General features: G+C 32.8%; 1 protein-coding gene across 1 annotated transcript in view; it reads right to left on the bottom strand.

The window, feature by feature from the left end:
* The window catches only part of LOC130899281 (PWWP domain-containing protein 2A-like), a 33,247-nt gene that overhangs the window by 7,335 nt on the left and 3,625 nt on the right, over positions 1 to 22,287 (bottom strand). The window contains exons 5-6 of the mRNA XM_057809094.1: positions 19,447 to 19,662; positions 4,958 to 5,204 (exon numbers count right to left, since the gene is read on the bottom strand). Coding sequence (XP_057665077.1) covers positions 4,958 to 5,204; positions 19,447 to 19,662 — 463 coding nt within the window. The remainder of the gene's footprint in view (positions 1 to 4,957; positions 5,205 to 19,446; positions 19,663 to 22,287) is intronic.

The following is a 22,287-nucleotide window of genomic DNA, read 5'->3' as shown; positions in this document are numbered from 1 at the left end:
TGTTTAAACGCGATCCGAAGGAGTTTTTGCGTCGTTTTATGATAGTGGATCCACTAGTACGCACTAGATACCAATGAACAGTCCTGACAGTGGATTTTACGAGGAAAACGAGCTCTAATGAAGGAGAAAACTGTCCTGGACGTGGACGTCACCGTTTTATTGGATTCACAAGGTGGAGAAAGTCAATATAATCACAAAGGTGTACTATACCGAATTATTGTACCGGTTCGATGACAAAGTGAAGAAAAGCTGGCCCCATTTGAAGAAAAAAACAATATTACATCACCGGTTCACACCTCCGCTTCGAATTATGCTACAAACTGCTGCCCCATCCACAGCATTGTCCAGATTTGTGACTGATTTTTGTGTTCAAACTTGAAATAGTCACTCGCCGGGATAAAATTTCGAATCTAGGCTGCCACAGAGGCCAACTTTACAGACTTTTCAGATTTATTAAGGTTATAGAAATTGGAGGATCGCTATATTTGGAAATAAATCTTCACTTTTTCGAAATTTTTATTGTTACTTTGTAGGCTAAGTACTTATCGCAGAACCCTCGTGTATAATTTTAAAAAAATTATTTAAATCTTAGGATTTGACGTACCTGTAATAAAAAATTATTCCACGCAGCAGATGTCATCTCTGGGATTGGTGATTCAAACGATTCTTCAAAAACTTCTCATCACATAATAGTTCAAATTTTTGTAAAAAAAATAATAACGATCTTGCTTTTGAATTTTTTGGTATCACATAAATTAGATTATTTAACAAAAATTAATATACTTACAATAGAAACCATACAACGTCTCAAAACCAAACAATAATCTTTAGATTTTTCACTTTATATTTTAGACAATTCAAAATTTTTTATTTAAAAGACATTAAGGGTACTTTTTAGACGCTTTTTATACTAGTATGACGTAAAAAGTTAGTATAGGGGTTCGAAAACATCAATTTTAATGAATATACGAGGGCGATGCCGAAAATTTTTTTCAACTTCCAAGTACGATATAGTTTTAGAAGGCGTAGTTGCCGCGTTTCTTCAAAATTAAGATGTTTAGGGTAAGTGAAAGATTACGAAATTATTCCAAATTTCACTTTATAGTATCAGAATTTAACGTCATAATATTTTTATTAAATCTATTTACACAAACAACAATCAACCTTCAAGAGAATCCAACTAAAACAAAATTTAATAGAAATTTTTGTTTGGAACCCGGACCTGTTTAAAAATGGCGAGGTAACGTCATCACTAATGCGGCGTTACGTACCATCGTTTCGGCAAAGATAATACGAGGTTAGTTCTAAAAACAAAGCTTCCAAGCGACCTCTGTGGGGCATGACACCAATTCGTTGGTGTCAGCACGCGTTAATTGACATTCAATAACTGGTACGATTTTTAATAAATAATAAAGATTCAAATCCGGTACTTTGTCTAACAACTTTATCGCGCGCTGAGGACCGGCTATACCGATTTGTTTACAGTACCTAGAGGCACTGAATCCGTATTAGAAGGTGTCGGTTGTTATTGTTGTTGTATTGTATTGTTGTTATAGTCTCGTTATTTGATAGATATACTTCGTATATAAATATTATTTGACCCATAGGGAAATACCTGTCTTGTCGATATTTAATTTTTTTTTTATTTTTAATTTGAAGTAGAGTTGGTGCGTTTAGACGCAGATAAGTATCCATGCCATAGAAGAATAGAGATAGTGAATACAAGAGCATTAAATCAAAGGTAGAGGTAATAGATGAAAGAGAAACGAAAAAGAAGACATACGGGCGAAAAGCAGATGCAAAAAGGAAAGATAAGAAAAACAATCAAGAAGGATAACATTAGTCGTAGACACGAGAAGACACAAGAACAAAAGATGAGATTAAGAGAAACAGAAATACAAGAGAAAAAGATGATAGAGGTACGTAAAGGGAAGATGAAAGAAAAGGATACAGAAAATATAAGTTAGGAGTGAGAGAGAGGTACAAGAGGGAAAGTTGAGTTCTAAACATACAAGAAAAACATACAAGAGAAAACATATGAGAGAGAGAGAGAGAAGATACAAGATGAGAGAAAGAGAGATAAGAGAGGAAAAGATAAGAGAAATGGAAAGATGAAAGGGGAGCTAGAAATACGGACAAGAAGAAAATATGAGAGAGGAGGTTGCAAAAGAAATTGTCAAAGTGAGAGTAAGGTCCAAGAGGAAGAAATGAGAGATAAAGACGCTAGAAGAATATATAAGAGGAAAAGATGAGATAGAGAAAATACAAAATGAGAGAAAGAGATAGGAGAGGGAAAGAGAAGAGATACAAAAAGGAAAGATAAGAGACAGAGAGAGGGATGACAAATACAAACAACAGGAAAATATAGGGAAATATAGAGATAGAGGGGATACAAAAAAGAAATATAAGATAAGAGTGAGAGAAAGTTAAAAATGGGAAATATGAGTGATAAAAACGAAAAGAACATACAAGGGGAGAAGATGAGGTAGAGAAATATACAAGAGGGAAAGATAAGAGAGATACAAAAAGGAAGGACGATAGAGAGGGGAGATGAAAAAAGGAAATATAAGATAAGAAATAGTGAGAGATAGTTAAAAGATGGAAATATGAGTGATAAAGACGAAAAGAACATACAAGAGGAGAAGATGAGAAAGAGGTAGAAATATACAAGAGGGAAAGATAAGAGAGATACAAAAAGGAAGGACCATAGATAGGGGGGATGAAAAAAGGAAATATAAGATAAGGAAAAGTGAGAGATAGTTAAAAGATGGATATATGAGTGATAAAAACGAAAAGAACATACAAGGGGAGAAGATGAGAGAGATAGGGGGATGAAAAAAGGATATATAAGATAAGAAAGAGTGAGAGATAGTTAAAAGATGGATAGATGAGTGATAAAGACGAAAAGAACATACAAGGGGAGAAGATGAGGTAGAGAAATATACAAGAGGGAAAGATAAGAGAGATACAAAAAGGAAGGACGATAGAGAGGGGAGATGAAAAAAGGAAATATAAGATAAGAAATAGTGAGAGATAGTTAAAAGATGGAAATATGAGTGATAAAGACGAAAAGAACATACAAGAGGAGAAGATGAGGTAGAGAAATATACAAGAGGGAAAGATAAGAGAGATACAAAAAGGAAGGACGATAGAGAGGGGAGATGAAAAAAGGAAATATAAGATAAGAAATAGTGAGAGATAGTTAAAAGATGGAAATATGAGTGATAAAGACGAAAAGAACATACAAGAGGAGATGAGAAAGAGGTAGAAATATACAAGAGGGAAAGATGAGAGAGATACAAAAAGGAAGGACCATAGATAGGGGGGATGAAAAAAGGAAATATAAGATAAGAAAGAGTGAGAGATAGTTAAAAGATGGATATATGAGTGATAAAAACGAAAAGAACATACAAGGGGAGAAGATGAGAGAGATAGGGGGATGAAAAAAGGATATATAAGATAAGAAAGAGTGAGAGATAGTTAAAAGATGGATAGATGAGTGATAAAGACGAAAAGAACATACAAGGGGAGAAGATGAGAGTGATAGGGGGATGAAAAAAGGAAATATAAGATAAGAAAGAGTGAGAGACAGTTAAAAAATGGAAATATGAGTGATAAAGACGAAAAGAACATACAAGGGGAGAAGATGAGAGTGATAGGGGGATGAAAAAAGGAAATATAAGATAAGAAAGAGTGAGAGATAGTTAAAAGATGGATATAAGTGTGATAAAAACGAAAAGAACATACAAGAGGAGAAGATGAGAAGGAGGGAGATATATACAAGAGGGAAAGATGAGAGAGATACATAAAGGAAGGACAATAGATAGGGGGATGAAAAAAGGAAATATGGAATAAGAGCGAGAGGAAGTTGAAAGAGGTAAATATGAGTGAAAAAGACAAAGAATATACAAGATGAAAAGATGAGAGAGAAAGAGAAATATTAGAGAGATACAAAAGGTGAAGTCTCGAATCAAGGGTCAATAAAAAGTTACCTCAAGCTCGAAATGCAACTCTATGGCATACAGTTAGTTTTGAGATAGAGCAAAGACCTGCATTGGCCATTTTTGAACCAAAATAGAAGCTTTCATGACAGAGAATAGCGATTATAGATTTCGCGAGGAAGCCAAAAGGGAAAGTAGAGCATCTACTCCAGCTCGTTTCAGCAAAAGGTTCAGGTACCTAGTAGTGGTGCTAAATGGGACAAAGAAGAGTGTACAAACGTCGAAGACAGAACAATGAGATGCAGAGTCGTGTACAAAATATCTTTTTAGATATAGATGCAGAGCGTTTGGAAAGGTAAAACGATTCCCCAAACAATCTAATCTAAATTAATGAACATATTTTAAAAATAATAATTTACAACAATATCCAAACATTCAGGTTCGTTCAGAGGGTTAAAGTTAAAGTCAAGAAGACACCTAAGAGACCAAAATTAGAAACGAAAAGGGTCTCGACATGTATTAGACTCTTCTTCTTTAACATATAAATGAATCCCAGACTTTATACATTAACACGAGCCTGTTTATTGCACACCTTTATCACCTGGTTAAGTTTAAGTCAGGTAAATTCTGATAAACCTCGGCTGTTTACTATGTCTTCTTCAAGGAATTATTTAAAAATCCTGGCAGGACAGGATGAATCACTATTATGTATCACTATAGAGTGGAAAATGAGAAATAATAAAAAATCGGGATAAAAAAAATCGTGGAAACAAAATGATATTGTACAACACCTTCTATTTTAAAAAGATTTTGTGTAGTTGCTAATGTTATACATTAAAAATTTTTCTAAATAGATATTTTTAAATCAGGGCATTGATATTTGTTGATATACCGATAGCCTGTGACAGTACACAATTAATAAACGACTTCTACCAGAGCCGACATCTACTGATCGTTTAATAATTATTTATCTATTAAATCTAGTTGTCATCTTTTACTAGTGACAATTGACTTACTTCTCCTTCTTTATGCTTTCTGTCTTTTTCTTCTTTGTGCTTCTTTTTATGTTTCACCTTGTGTTTTCTTCTTCTCGGTAGGTTAATGTCGTAAGTAGAACACATATATCTAGGAGATCCGTTACCTAAGCCTTGTCTTGGTGATGCCGAGCCTATAGTGTACCTAGGAGACGCTCCGCCTAAGTAGAGGGGTGAGCCGCCTAACAGGACTTTTCTTCGTGCTTCCTTTTTGGCTTTTTTAAGGGCTCTAAAGCAGACGGAATTTTTTTTAGGTTGCTTTTAGTGTAAAGTTTCTCGAATTTTAAGTTATTTACACTAGCGAGGGAAATTTCTGGCAAAACATTAAATATTTTGTGATATCGTGTTTGATTATTATGCTTGGGAAGTATTTAAAATGGAGTAACTTCCATTATTTGGTATCCTCATTACCAAATACATGGAAATAGTACAGAATTTGATTTTTAAATGCAATAGATATAAATTCAAAATACAAATTGTTAATTAGAATTATAATTCGGTAAAAATAGATGTTTTAGCCATCGTGGTGTAGGGTAAAATGGGGTGCTAGGGGTCAGAGGGCAATACCGGTCACCCCTATATTCATTTGAGAAAGATAGATCCAGCAACGACTGCTTTTAAAACCGTAGCATCAGAAGTGTTTAACTCAAGGTTACTAGAATAATAGAAGGTTTGTGACAATAGCAAGATGCGCAGTAGACAAGTGGCGTTACCGGTTCTTCACAGCTGTGAATTCGTTAGTTAAGCCTCGATGACACTGGACTAGTTTACAAGCTGCTAGTCGGCGAATTCGCGAGTAGCTTGTAAACTTGCTCCGTGCCATTGAGCTTTTTACAGTCTGCTTTTAAGTATCCGATTGTAAAAAAGCTGCTTGGAAAAACATAGAGCCTTAATTTAGTGGCCATTCGCTGGCGTGTTGGCCTGTAAGCTAGTAAACTAACTGTGTGTCATCGTCGCTGTCGAAGGAAGTAGTTCGCGCAATGCTGGAGCCTAAAGTTGCTGCAATCGCTTCCACTTCAAAATCAGCACCTTCTCTCAATTGCAGTGTTGAAGACCTCCTTCCGAAATCAAAGAAAAATACCAAAGTGACAAAACCTAAACAGTATTCGTATTTTAACATCTACAACACCGAAAAACTTATTAGAAGAAAAGAAAAAAACAAAACTGGAAACGTCCAAGGGTGGAACAAATAAAATAAAACGTCTTGAGGAAGCCAATAGAAAAATACTAAATTCGCCTGAGAGAACCAGCACTACCAGCGCCAAAAAATCGAAGAAGCGCGTCGATAGCGAAAAGAAGAGAAGAAAATAAATTCAAAACTGAAAAGAAAATCAGAAAAAGGACCGATGCAACATCATCTGACTCTGATATTGAAATGGACATGGATCTGTAATGGCAATGAAAATAATGAGACAGATTTTGCCTTATGTGTGATTTGTGGGGCAAGTATAATGAAATGTGGTACAGGTGGACAATGGGCACATTCCCTGTGTTCTGCAAAAGACTCCCCCACCGGATAAATGTGTGATTTTTGTATTTGACCGGTATTACCAATGCTATGACCGGTATGTTGCGACAATGCCGGTCAAAGTAAATTTTTTTAAATTTAATTTAAGAGTTTCTACCAAAAAATATCAGATTTTCAGTACCGTTTGTATTTTACGACTTAGACTAACATGTATGTTTCATTTTTCTTCTATCAGACTAAATGTATGTTTTATATTTTGACTTTTATGCCCAAATTTCGTTAAGTGACCGCCATTACCACATTCTACCAAGCTGAAGTTTATTTATTTTTTATTATTAAATATTAAATAGGCCAGAAATCAAAATTGAAATTTAAACAGAACCTGTTGTCATACGGGTGCTATTTGAGTCGTTTTTAGATATTTGAAACATGCATCTTGGACTAAAAATGAAATTAAATCGTCAGAATATGATGAGTGGTCAACCAAATCGAAATACACTTCGTGTATCTTAGCCATAGCGAGTATGAGTTATCAAAGCGTAGTATTTCCGTATCCGAAGGGGCACTGTTAAAAAAATTAAACGACCTGATCTCCGAAGATATCAATTCGAAAAAGGGTATGAAAATTTCGAACGCAGAATGTATGTACTGGATGTGGTGAGATCGGTCAGGGCACGAAAAAGATTCTGGAGGGATCACTAAGAAAGAATGCCAGAAGACAGATGGGCTAAAACTCAGAGACCGAACACACGCAGACCTGTAGGCAGACCACCAAAGAGGTGGCACGAGAGCTGGAGTTCAGCTTCTCAGGAAGATCCAAGAAGACAGCCAAACGTACAGGACCTTGTCCTATTAAAAGAGGAAGAAGAAGAAAAAGAAGAATGTATACCAATTATTAGATCGGCTTAGTTCTTTTTTTTTTCGGAGTATTTGCTGCAGAGATACAATCAAGACAAGAATTGGAAGATTAATTCAAAGTCACTTAAATGACTTCATAGCAGGAGAGTTTCTACTTAAGTTTTAAGATATGGCAACACTGATGTGTTTATGTGAAATCTGTCATTGCCATCTTAGAAATGGTCTTGGAACAATACGAACCAAACAACTGGCGGATTAAATATACTGGGTACCTATTGCCCACATTACAAAGTTAAAGGAACAAAGTGGTTGTATATCGATGGCAGTTACGAGTTTTCCTGGTTCAATTTCCTTCTGTGTTCAGAATCATCAATAATTTGTTACAACAATCCCGGTTTTTCACAACAAAGATGGAAATTACTAAAGTATAAACGAGTAGGTTGAACATGCTCTAGCATATACAAAAACTAAATTCATATTTTTCGTTCTGTTTCTCAATATAATTCACACGGAAATACGAGTTTTGCGACTTGAGTTTTAAGATATGGCAACACTCGACATTTTTCGCTTCGACTTTTGGTGATGAAACACCATCTCGAGCTATCTGGTTTTCCGAGTTATATCTTGGTCGCACTTCGCTACAGGATGAATGTCTTGAAGGTCTTCCAAAATCGGCTGTTGTTCCAGAAATCTACGATGCTGTGCGTAAACTGATATTGGAAGATCGTCATATGACAAACCGTGAGTTTGAGGCATACTTAAACATTAGTTACACTCGTACACATTTAATATTGAATGAACATTTGGCTGACAAAAAGATTTGTTAGTTTTTGGATATCGCTCAATAAAAAGCTTGTGTCGATTGGTGCAAACTTAGATTTTCGTATGTTTATTTCGTTTATTTGTCGTGGTTTCTTTACGAATATTTTTGTGGACTTTTCTATTGCGCGTTTGTATCGCTTTTTAAGAGCGTTTTCATCGCTTTTCAAGCGCGGTGTTTATTCACGAGTTGTTGTTTTTAATGGGCGTATATTTGGTCTTTTAATCGTTTTAAAATGCGCGATCTTATTGTTTTTTTTTCTTGCTTTTGAAGCGCTTATTTTTTGCATTAGTTCACAAATATTCTTGCTTTGAAAACTCGTAGTTTTGTTTTGATTGTGACTTTCTATTGCTTTTATGCTTCTCTACCGCTTTTTTTGGGCCAGTTTTTCATCGCCTTTTAAGCGTTTATCTGTGTGAGTTTTTTTAAAAATATTGTTGATCTAAATGAGTGTTTGACTTTTCATGCGATTTCTATCGCTTTAAAAGCGCGTTTCTATCGCTTTTTATGCGGATTTTTATCCCTTTACGAGCGTTTGTCTGTCTGCTGAAAAAATTGAAAGGCGGTGCTCAAAAAAACTTAACTAAACAACGACCGATTGGTCTTGCAAGAAGAACCAAACCCAACAAAATTTGTTAGGACACGAAGCAATTCTAAGCAAATGGTTGCTTGTTTTTTTCGGAAAAACTCGACAAAATACAAGAAAATCGATTTGATACATTTGAAATTTGATATATCGAAAGAATTTAAGGTTATATTATGGTAAACATCGAAATTGGGTCGAAACGGTCTTAAAGTACGGCATTGTGAATATATATTTATCATGAACTCGTTATTTTATAATTTGGAGGTTACCAAATTTTCGAGATTTCAAATATGGTAACACTGATGTGAATATGTCAAATCTGACATTGCCGTCATGAAGTTTGACAGTTTTAATAGTGAACGTACCCAAAATGTGTTGTCATACGAGAACTATTTGATCGTCAACAAGATTTGTTCGTATTGGATACAGTATAATTTGACAATCGCTCAATAAAAAGCTTGTGTCGATTGGTGCAAAAAAATGCTGAAAAAATTCAATCGCGGTACATGAAAAGACGTCTATAAGACAGGCGACAAATCATGGATTTATGCATATGAGCCCGAACTCACTCACGAGTAGGTCAGTATGCATGCGGTAATTCTCATGAAATCTTGAAACTCCTGTCCTAGCAGTTTTTAGAATAAACCTAACCGACTTGGGATGTTTGTTTTTTCGAATGAACAACATCAGGGCTAAAAATGTTGGTAATAACTTTGAGATAGTACGAGCATTTGTGAGGAAAAAATATATAGTACTCTGGAAATTATCCTTTACTACGTCCCAATATACAGATTAGGACATTGTCGAAAGTTTTTATTCTAAAGTTAGGATCATAAGTCTTTAAATACTTGTCTTATGTTAGTCAATATTTGTCTCATGAAAAATATTCATTCCTTCACAGCATTACCAACAGTCGATACGTAGGTATTTTTTTTTTTGAGGTCTTTGGTAATACTCGCGTTTTTGACAGTTGGTTGCACGGTACTTGTTCGGAACAGCGAATTGTCTTCAAGTTTGTTACAGTAATTGTTAGATTTCATTATAATTTTTTAAAGATTGAATCTTATTCAATCATTCCATCAGTATGGAATAAAAAAGGTAATTATATTATATTTCAATATTGATAACGTACGTTTTTAGATATAGAAAGCGTTGCGAAAAGCTAGCAGGTAATTAAAGGTTATGTTACGAGGTTTTTTAGGTTACGATTGGTTTTGTCATTCCTCCATTTTGAATAAAAGTGAGGGAATGATGAGTTTTAGGTTAATGACTTTCAGACTAGATTGATTCGGTTTCCGTACATCTTTGTGCGTAATTAAGAATGTTTTTAGAGATAAAAAACATAGTGAAAAGCTAGCTGGTAATTAAAGGTTATGTTACGAGGTTTTTTTAGGTTACGATTGGTTTTGTCATTCCCCCATTTTGAATAAAAGTGAGGAAATGATGAGTTTTGGGTTAATGACTTTTAGACTAGATTGATTCGGTTTCCGTACATCTTTGTGTGTAATTAAGAATGTTTTTAGAGATAAAAAACATAGTGAAAAGCTAGCTGGTAATTAAAGGTTATGTTACGAGTTTTTTTAGGTTACGATTGGTTTTGTCATTCCTCCATTTTGAATAAAAGTGAGGGAATGATGAGTTTTGGATTAATGACTTTCAGAATAGATTGATTCGGTTTCCGTACATCTTTCTGTGTAATTAAGAATGTTTTTAGAGATAAAAAACATAGTGAAAAGCTAGCTGGTAATTAAAGGTTATGTTACGAGGTTTTTTCAAGGTTACGATTTGTTTTGTCATTCCTCCGTTTTGCATAAAAGTGAGGGAATGATGAGTTTTGGGTTAATGACTTTTAGACTAGATTGATTCGGTTTCCGTACATCTTTGTGTGTAATTAAGAATGTTTTTAGAGATAAAAAACATAGCGAAAAGCTAGCTGGTAATTAAAGGTTATGTTATGAGGTTTTTTTAGGTTATGATTTATATCGTCATTCCTCCATTTTGCATAAAAGTGAGGGAATGATGAGTTTTGGGTTAATGACTTTTAGACTAGATTGATTCGATTTCCGTACATCTTTGTGTGTAATTAAGAATGTTTTTAGAGATAAAAAACATAGTGAAAAGCTAGCTGGTAATTAAAGGTTATGTTACGAGGTTTTTTAGGTTACGATTGGTTTTGTCATTCCTCCATTTTGAATAAAAGTGAGGGAATGATGAGTTTTGGGTTAATGACTTTCAGACTAGATTGATTCGGTTTCCGTACATCTTTGTGCGTAATTAAGAATGTTTTTAGAGATAAAAAACATAGTGAAAAGCTAGCTGGTAATTAAAGGTTATGTTACGAGGTTTTTTTAGGTTACGATTGGTTTTGTCATTCCTCCATTTTGAATAAAAGTGAGGGAATGATGAGTTTTGGGTTAATGACTTTCAGACTAGATTGATTCGGTTTCCGTACATCTTTGTGCGTAATTAAGAATGTTTTTAGAGATAAAAAACATAGTGAAAAGCTAGCTGGTAATTAAAGGTTATGTTACGAGGTTTTTTTAGGTTACGATTGGTTTTGTCATTCCTCCATTTTGAATAAAAGTGAGGGAATGATGAGTTTTGGGTTAATGACTTTCAGACTAGATTGATTCGGTTTCCGTACATCTTTGTGCGTAATTAAGAATGTTTTTAGAGATAAAAAACATAGCGAAAAGCTAGCTGGTAATTAAAGGTTATGTTACGAGGTTTTTTTAGGTTACGATTGGTTTTGTCATTCCTCCATTTTGAATAAAAGTGAGGGAATGATGAGTTTTGGATTAATGACTTTCAGAATAGATTGATTCGGTTTCCGTACATCTTTCTGTGTAATTAAGAATGTTTTTAGAGATAAAAAACATAGTGAAAAGCTAGCTGGTAATTAAAGGTTATGTTACGAGGTTTTTTTAAGGTTACGATTTGTTTTGTCATTCCTCCGTTTTGCATAAAAGTGAGGGAATGATGAGTTTTGGGTTAATGACTTTTAGACTAGATTGATTCGGTTTCCGTACATCTTTGTGTGTAATTAAGAATGTTTTTAGAGATAAAAAACATAGCGAAAAGCTAGCTGGTAATTAAAGGTTATGTTATGAGGTTTTTTTAGGTTATGATTTATATCGTCATTCCTCCATTTTGCATAAAAGTGAGGGAATGATGAGTTTTGGGTTAATGACTTTTAGACTAGATTGATTCGATTTCCGTACATCTTTGTGTGTAATTAAGAATGTTTTTAGAGATAAAAAACATAGTGAAAAGCTAGCTGGTAATTAAAGGTTATGTTACGAGGTTTTTTAGGTTACGATTGGTTTTGTCATTCCTCCATTTTGAATAAAAGTGAGGGAATGATGAGTTTTGGGTTAATGACTTTCAGACTAGATTGATTCGGTTTCCGTACATCTTTGTGCGTAATTAAGAATGTTTTTAGAGATAAAAAACATAGTGAAAAGCTAGCTGGTAATTAAAGGTTATGTTACGAGGTTTTTTTAGGTTACGATTGGTTTTGTCATTCCTCCATTTTGAATAAAAGTGAGGGAATGATGAGTTTTGGGTTAATGACTTTCAGACTAGATTGATTCGGTTTCCGTACATCTTTGTGCGTAATTAAGAATGTTTTTAGAGATAAAAAACATAGCGAAAAGCTAGCTGGTAATTTAAGGTTATGTTACGAGGTTTTTTTAGGTTACGATTGGTTTTGTCATTCCTCCATTTTGAATAAAAGTGAGGGAATGATGAGTTTTGGGTTAATGACTTTTAGACTAGATTGATTCGGTTTCCGTACATCTTTGTGTGTAATTAAGAATGTTTTTAGAGATAAAAAACATAGTGAAAAGCTAGCTGGTAATTAAAGGTTATGTTACGAGGTTTTTTAGGTTACGATTGGTTTTGTCATTCCTCCATTTTGAATAAAAGTGAGGGAATGATGAGTTTTGGGTTAATGACTTTCAGACTAGATTGATTCGGTTTCCGTACATCTTTGTGCGTAATTAAGAATGTTTTTAGAGATAAAAAACATAGTGAAAAGCTGGCTGGTAATTAAAGGTTATGTTACGAGGTTTTTTTAGGTTACGATTGGTTTTGTCATTCCCCCATTTTGAATAAAAGTGAGGGAATGATGAGTTTTGGGTTAATGACTTTTAGACTAGATTGATTCGGTTTCCGTACATCTTTGTGTGTAATTAAGAATGTTTTTAGAGATAAAAAACATAGTGAAAAGCTAGCTGGTAATTAAAGGTTATGTTACGAGTTTTTTTAGGTTACGATTGGTTTTGTCATTCCTCCATTTTGAATAAAAGTGAGGGAATGATGAGTTTTGGATTAATGACTTTCAGAATAGATTGATTCGGTTTCCGTACATCTTTCTGTGTAATTAAGAATGTTTTTAGAGATAAAAAACATAGTGAAAAGCTAGCTGGTAATTAAAGGTTATGTTACGAGGTTTTTTCAAGGTTACGATTTGTTTTGTCATTCCTCCGTTTTGCATAAAAGTGAGGGAATGATGAGTTTTGGGTTAATGACTTTTAGACTAGATTGATTCGGTTTCCGTACATCTTTGTGTGTAATTAAGAATGTTTTTAGAGATAAAAAACATAGTGAAAAGCTAGCTGGTAATTAAAGGTTATGTTACGAGTTTTTTTAGGTTACGATTGGTTTTGTCATTCCTCCATTTTGAATAAAAGTGAGGGAATGATGAGTTTTGGATTAATGACTTTCAGAATAGATTGATTCGGTTTCCGTACATCTTTCTGTGTAATTAAGAATGTTTTTAGAGATAAAAAACATAGTGAAAAGCTAGCTGGTAATTAAAGGTTATGTTACGAGGTTTTTTCAAGGTTACGATTTGTTTTGTCATTCCTCCGTTTTGCATAAAAGTGAGGGAATGATGAGTTTTGGGTTAATGACTTTTAGACTAGATTGATTCGGTTTCCGTACATCTTTGTGTGTAATTAAGAATGTTTTTAGAGATAAAAAACATAGCGAAAAGCTAGCTGGTAATTAAAGGTTATGTTATGAGGTTTTTTTAGGTTATGATTTATATCGTCATTCCTCCATTTTGCATAAAAGTGAGGGAATGATGAGTTTTGGGTTAATGACTTTTAGACTAGATTGATTCGATTTCCGTACATCTTTGTGTGTAATTAAGAATGTTTTTAGAGATAAAAAACATAGTGAAAAGCTAGCTGGTAATTAAAGGTTATGTTACGAGGTTTTTTAGGTTACGATTGGTTTTGTCATTCCTCCATTTTGAATAAAAGTGAGGGAATGATGAGTTTTGGGTTAATGACTTTCAGACTAGATTGATTCGGTTTCCGTACATCTTTGTGCGTAATTAAGAATGTTTTTAGAGATAAAAAACATAGTGAAAAGCTAGCTGGTAATTAAAGGTTATGTTACGAGGTTTTTTTAGGTTACGATTGGTTTTGTCATTCCTCCATTTTGAATAAAAGTGAGGGAATGATGAGTTTTGGGTTAATGACTTTCAGACTAGATTGATTCGGTTTCCGTACATCTTTGTGCGTAATTAAGAATGTTTTTAGAGATAAAAAACATAGTGAAAAGCTAGCTGGTAATTAAAGGTTATGTTACGAGGTTTTTTTAGGTTACGATTGGTTTTGTCATTCCTCCATTTTGAATAAAAGTGAGGGAATGATGAGTTTTGGGTTAATGACTTTCAGACTAGATTGATTCGGTTTCCGTACATCTTTGTGCGTAATTAAGAATGTTTTTAGAGATAAAAAACATAGCGAAAAGCTAGCTGGTAATTAAAGGTTATGTTACGAGGTTTTTTTAGGTTACGATTGGTTTTGTCATTCCTCCATTTTGAATAAAAGTGAGGGAATGATGAGTTTTGGATTAATGACTTTCAGAATAGATTGATTCGGTTTCCGTACATCTTTCTGTGTAATTAAGAATGTTTTTAGAGATAAAAAACATAGTGAAAAGCTAGCTGGTAATTAAAGGTTATGTTACGAGGTTTTTTTAAGGTTACGATTTGTTTTGTCATTCCTCCGTTTTGCATAAAAGTGAGGGAATGATGAGTTTTGGGTTAATGACTTTTAGACTAGATTGATTCGGTTTCCGTACATCTTTGTGTGTAATTAAGAATGTTTTTAGAGATAAAAAACATAGCGAAAAGCTAGCTGGTAATTAAAGGTTATGTTATGAGGTTTTTTTAGGTTATGATTTATATCGTCATTCCTCCATTTTGCATAAAAGTGAGGGAATGATGAGTTTTGGGTTAATGACTTTTAGACTAGATTGATTCGATTTCCGTACATCTTTGTGTGTAATTAAGAATGTTTTTAGAGATAAAAAACATAGTGAAAAGCTAGCTGGTAATTAAAGGTTATGTTACGAGGTTTTTTAGGTTACGATTGGTTTTGTCATTCCTCCATTTTGAATAAAAGTGAGGGAATGATGAGTTTTGGGTTAATGACTTTCAGACTAGATTGATTCGGTTTCCGTACATCTTTGTGCGTAATTAAGAATGTTTTTAGAGATAAAAAACATAGTGAAAAGCTAGCTGGTAATTAAAGGTTATGTTACGAGGTTTTTTTAGGTTACGATTGGTTTTGTCATTCCTCCATTTTGAATAAAAGTGAGGGAATGATGAGTTTTGGGTTAATGACTTTTAGACTAGATTGATTCGGTTTCCGTACATCTTTGTGTGTAATTAAGAATGTTTTTAGAGATAAAAAACATAGTGAAAAGCTAGCTGGTAATTAAAGGTTATGTTACGAGTTTTTTTAGGTTACGATTGGTTTTGTCATTCCTCCATTTTGAATAAAAGTGAGGGAATGATGAGTTTTGGGTTAATGACTTTTAGACTAGATTGATTCGGTTTCCGTACATCTTTGTGTGTAATTAAGAATGTTTTTAGAGATAAAAAACATAGCGAAAAGCTAGCTGGTAATTAAAGGTTATGTTACGAGGTTTTTTTAGGTTATGATTTATATCGTCATTCCTCCATTTTGCATAAAAGTGAGGGAATGATGAGTTTTGGGTTAATGACTTTTAGATTAGATTGATTCGGTTTCCGTACATCTTTGTGTGTAATTAAGAATGTTTTTAGAGATAAAAAACATAGTGAAAAGCTAGCTGGTAATTAAAGGTTATGTTACGAGGTTTTTTTAGGTTACGATTGGTTTTGTCATTCCTCCATTTTGAATAAAAGTGAGGGAATGATGAGTTTTGGGTTAATGACTTTTAGACTAGATTGATTCGGTTTCCGTACATCTTTGTGCGTAATTAAGAATGTTTTTAGAGATAAAAAACATAGCGAAAAGCTAGCTGGTAATTAAAGGTTATGTTACGAGGTTTTTTAGGTTACGATTGGTTTTGTCATTCCTCCATTTTGAATAAAAGTGAGGGAATGATGAGTTTTGGGTTAATGACTTTCAGACTAGATTGATTCGGTTTCCGTACATCTTTGTGCGTAATTAAGAATGTTTTTAGAGATAAAAAACATAGTGAAAAGCTAGCTGGTAATTAAAGGTTATGTTACGAGGTTTTTTTAGGTTACGATTGGTTTTGTCATTCCTCCATTTTGAATAAAAGTGAGGGAATGATGAGTTTTGGGTTAATGACTTTTAGACTAGATTGATTCGGTTTCCGTACATCTTTGTGTGTAGTTAAGAATGTTTTTAGAGATAAAAAACATAGTGAAAAGCTAGCTGGTAATTAAAGGTTATGTTACAAGGTTTTTTTAGGTTACAATTGGTTTTGTCATTCCTCCATTTTGAATAAAAGTGAGGGAATGATGAGTTTTGGGTTAATGACTTTCAGACTAGATTGATTCGGTTTCCGTACATCTTTGTGTGTAATTAAGAATGTTTTTAGAGATAAAAAACATAGTGAAAAGCTAGCTGGTAATTAAAGGTTATGTTACGAGGTTTTTTTAGGTTACGATTGGTTTTGTCATTCCTCCATTTTGAATAAAAGTGAGGGAATGATGAGTTTTGGGTTAATGACTTTCAGACTAGATTGATTCGGTTTCCGTACATCTTTGTGCGTAATTAAGAATGTTTTTAGAGATAAAAAGCATAGCGAAAAGCTAGCTGGTAATTAAAGGTTATGTTACGAGGTTTTTTTAGGTTATGATTTATATCGTCATTCCTCCATTTTGCATAAAAGTGAGGGGATGATGAGTTATGAGATAACAAATTTCAAACTACAAGAGGATCGATTCGATTTTCGCACATTTTTGCTTACTGAAACTTTTTATAAAAAATTCAACCTCCAAAACAGAAGATATTTGTGAGTAGTTCGCGTTAGAATTGAAGAAACAACATTCAATATAAAATTAATTCTTGAAAGCTATCATATACTATAGATTATAATTTTCTGAGCTGTTCAAAACAATGTTCAAGAATCCCACCCAGAGTCGAATTTTAAATATATTTAAAAAATAAATAATAGGATTTCATAAAAAATAAATATATCTCATTCTCTCACATTTAAATCGTAAAAATCATTTATTCTGGAGACCACGATGTTTATAATAAATTTCAGAGCAAATTAAAATTTATTGATAGGTAATTTCGAAATTTCATGAGAATTACCCATGTACCAAAGTCACTTGAGTATCAGGTAATGGAGGTGCACAATAAATAGGCTAATTCACCCCGAAGTACAAAGTCAGGTATTCAAATATTTTGTTTTCAACAGTATTTATGAAACAGCACCAATCCCAAGTAATTATCTTTTTCAAAAAAAAAAAAAGATTTGTGAGTGTTTTAATACAAATTAAAAGGTTATACAAAAAAATCAATTAATTCTCCATTATTATGTTTTATCACATTAATTAATAGAGTTTTATAATGATCAAAAAAAATAATGGAAGCTCTAAATTCAAATAAGAAACGAACTTGAAAAAATGTTGAAAAAAGGATTATTTTATACAGGGTGATTGATTATTGTGTTAAAATTCGATACCCTTTTTGTCCTTTGAGATATCAATTTGACAATTTGAGGAATTATAACCGTCATTAGTTTTTGCATTTTAAAATTATTTATAATATAGGGTTGTGTTGTTTTCTACGGGGTATTTAAGAAGTTAAAGACCAATTTTCCATAAAAATCATAACAAGTTCAATACCCTGTAACATATTCATTCATTTCTGAAAAAAAATTTTTCTGTGCTCAAGCAAATTAATCTACATAAAGAAAAACAAATTCTCACAAAGTTTGAGCTCTCAATAACAATTTTGAGTACATATAATTTAAATATAATTTTTTTTGTCAAATTTCCAGTACTTACTTTTTACAAAAATGCAAATCAGTTTTATGGACCTTGTAGGGAATTTTATGCTCTTCGAAATCGCTTTAGAGTTTTTTTTTGCAACTCGCATGGATTCACCAATAGGAGACGTTAAAGCAAAGTTTTCCAAAGCGATTTCGAAGAACATAAAATTCCCTACAAGGTCCATCGAACTGATTTGCATTATTTTAAAAAGTGAGTATTAGGAATTTGAAAAAGAGGAGTGTAAAAATTTTTCAAATGGTGTTGTTTTGGTCCTTCAACGAATGAGCTGTAACTTTGCAAAAATAGATTTACTACATAATGCTAATCAAAATGATTTATAAGATATCAGCCTTGACACTTTTTAAGTGAGTTATTAAAAATTAAGTATCTGAACTTTATCACATTAAAACAGAACACCCTGTATATTCACAATAAACCTAAAATTTGGTAAAGTAAAGAGAAGTATTGGTGAATAATTTTTTTAGGTAGTTTCCCTTTGAATTTTATGATATTTTAGAATAGGATAAACAAAAGAAGAAATCCTTTGGTTCATTTTTCAGATGTCTTTCTTGAATTCACTAGAAAAAATATTAAAAACATGCTTTTTAGACAGTTTTATATATTCACTATAAATGTAAAAGCTATTTGAGGTGAGGCAAGTGAAATATTTCTGAAAAATTCATTTTCAGAAATTAAATTTCAGGATATTTAGAATGAGAAAATGAAAAGAATAAAGGTATTGTCTAATTTTTTAGGTTTCTTTCCTCTTTCATCGTCGTTTGATGTTTATTCAATTTTTATCTATAATTGACTTGGAAGTAGGCCCTAATAGATCTGTAACTGACTCATGAGCTTCTTTGATACTTCTTCTAACTTAAGGTTAATACGTTGTACAGATATACAGATCAAGACATTGCAAACGTAAAATGGATATAGATTGACAAGCCGAAACTGCTTGGTTCAACATAACACATCACTCAATAAGTCATGTGACACATTTTTTTGCCAAAATTCGATTTTATTCATCAATGTAATCTCATTCAAGAGCAATAGAATTATTCCAACGCTTCTCTGATTTCTTGTCTTTTGCCTCGAAATAGGCTTCAGTTTCAGCAATTGCTTCACTTAAATGGCAGACACTATTTTCTTACTAATCGAAATGTCATAAACACGTACCAGATAAACTTCATATGGGTTGTCAGCGCCATCTGGGTGAAAGTCACATGACTTATTGAATGATGTAATAATATAAAATATAAAATATTGTTGATATAAAAAAGTTCCTTCATCATTTCTATTATGAACTGTTTTAGTGAGTTGTTCCACTTTCTTATTGATAAATTTTGAAATAAAAAGAATACTGGGTAACAGAATCTGTAAAAATATATATTTATCGTAAAATACAATTATACATAATAAATATTTACACAATTCACACAACGTCGAATCTTAAACACTATTTTTAGGTAAACATACTAACCTCCTCGCTGCCTTGTTATCCATAATCTTTGGTTTATTGTTCTGTTCTTCGTTGTTAACATTTTCCTCAGAATCATCATTCAGGCTGTCGATTTGTGCAGGTATTTTCAAGACAGTTCCTTCTCCTTGAGGTCCGTATGATATCTTTATCGTTCTAGTGGAAAGGTTATAACTATTTTGGGTATCACTGTTTTGCATTGGTTGAGGAACTTGATTTCTGTAAAAAAAACATTTTTTTGATAAGTTCGAGACAATAACCAGACTACCTACACATATTTCCATTTCTTACAAAACAAACAAGATAGAAATAATTTTGAAAATGATACAATCTGTACTATAATTAAATTTAATACCAGATGTGAAGAACCATGAGAAAAAGTTGAAAATCTGAACATTACTGTTAAAAAAAGGGAAACTTTAATACTAAGATGTAACTGAATGAATAACATGACTACAGCTACTAAATGAAAACAGTAACATCAAACTAAGAGAATAAGACTTTGAAATTTTAGCTATTGGTAAATAAATAGTTTAACGACATGATTGAAATACCAAACTGGCTCTAAGTAAGCTGAATGCACTTCTAGATCATCAAAATTTATTAATATTGTTTGGAAACACAATAAATGACAACTGGAACTATAATTACCTCCCCAAAGTCACATAAAACCTCCCACTGAAATGCAATTGCTCCCAATAACACTATTTTCCAATCCAGCAAATACTGAGACGAAAATAATGGTATTTCTATTACACCATTCACAAAGTATCTATTCAAGTATAAAAAGGGAGGATCAACATTACAAACAATAAAGCAAAACAACATGAAATCGTTGGACTAAATCTGGGTTTTCTATAGCATCTGGCACAAATGTCTTCTGTATACACACTCAACTTTCCAATATAATGAACCGTGGAAAATGAAAAGTGAAAATTATGGTAGGTCTTTGAGATGAATTTATACCAAGGGTTACCACAGGAATCAGCGCTATCAGTTTTACTGTACATCTAGTGTTGAGATATTTAGAATCATTATTCCAACCTTTTTTAACATCGAGCAAACATTTCCAAATTACTAATAACGCAAAAAAATTTGAATAATGCAATTGTGGTATTAGGAAAAATCTCATTTAAACGAAGACTGTTAGAGCCTCAAGCTTTAAGAGGCTAAATATTAAACACACCATTTACTACTGTAATACCAACACTCTAATTAGACTGACTGGTAAGAGCAGAGTGTTTGGTATAAATATGATCAATAGTAATTAGAACTAAGCCCTAATTTATAATTTTTAGTGAGACTTTCACAAACATACCTTACAGTAAACGATTTCTCAACCATCTATAAATATTATCGCTATCCTATATTTTAAAATTTGATACCAAAAGCAATGAAATTAATTGAAATTGTAGAAATATAGTAAATTTAAAGATAAGACGACCCAATGAACCACTTTGTAACCCTTCTAACACTGTACTGTAGAAATTTTATTCAATAATAAAAGTTTTAAGATACCAGCAACCACAATGAACAATTTTAGAAAAATTTTTCTAGTTTACCACGTCCACTGACTCATTTATTTATAAAATTATATATTAGCCAATTATAAAGTATTTTTAGATTCTCTTGAGTGTTTAGAAGTTTTAGAAATCTTTAAAAACATTACCTAATCTTAATCTAACCTTACCTAACCCTAATCTTAACCAAACTAACCTAATATTGACCTAACCTAACCAAATCTTAAGCTAATCTAACCTTGACCTAAACTGAATCAATCTTCTTTTACCTAACTCAATCTTAACCTATCCTAATCTTAGCCTAAACCTTACCTAATCTTTCTATACCTAACCTAACCCCAATCTATGTAACTCAATATCAACCTTAATCTACCTAACTCTATATTAACCTTACCTAATCCAATCTTAACCAAACTAACCTAATTTTGACCGAACCTAATCAAATCTTCACCTAACCTAACCTAATCATGAACTAACCTAACCAAATCTCAACCTAACCTAACCATCAACTGACTTAACCAAATCTTAACCTACCTAACCTAATCTTGACAGAACCTGGGTCAAGATTTGGTTAGGTTAGGTTAGTTTGGTTGAGATTCGATTAGATTAGGTCAAATAACTTATGCAAATATGCCGCGGATATGCAAAAACTACTGACGATGGTAGGAAAGTTAACATTAAATAATTTCTTGGACAAAATTAGTGAAACAGAAGAATCCTGTAGTAAAATCGTTCATTCCATAATAAAAATTGTAAAGACGAAAAAGACTGAAGAAAGATCAATGAATGAGGAAGGAATTTTCGTCATGTGCTAGATGTTATGTTCCAAAAAGGAATTGATTCCACACATGATAAAACAGGAGGTGGATTTAATGGATAAGAGTCACACACTATCAGGATACGAGCAAACCGTCCCTGATGCGCATAATGCGTTTCCACCTCCACCCCTCCAAAAAAAGATTAGATTGATATTTGGTTGGGAAGACTCAAATTAAGTTAGGTTATGATAAGATTGTGTTAGGTTAGGTTAAGATTTGATTAGATTGGGTTAGGTTGATATTGGGTTAGACAGACTAAGATTAGGTAAGGTTAAGCTAAGATTAAGTTTGGTTAAGATAAGATTAGGTTAGGTTGGGTTAAGATTAGGTCAGTTTAGGTTAAGATTGGGTTAAATTAGGTAAAGGTTAGAGTTAGAGTTTGCTAGAATTATTATTGAATCCGGGCGCTACGTGAGTTATACACGCCTCTGATTGTTATAATACCATTTTTTTGAAATTGCAGCCTTTAATAAGCTTGTTACAATGAATGAAGGAAGAACAATCTA

Source organism: Diorhabda carinulata, chromosome 11 (genome assembly GCF_026250575.1).
Source record: "Diorhabda carinulata isolate Delta chromosome 11, icDioCari1.1, whole genome shotgun sequence".
Taxonomy (NCBI): Eukaryota; Metazoa; Arthropoda; class Insecta; order Coleoptera; family Chrysomelidae; genus Diorhabda; species Diorhabda carinulata.
This window is presented reverse-complemented; position numbering and strand designations above follow the sequence as displayed.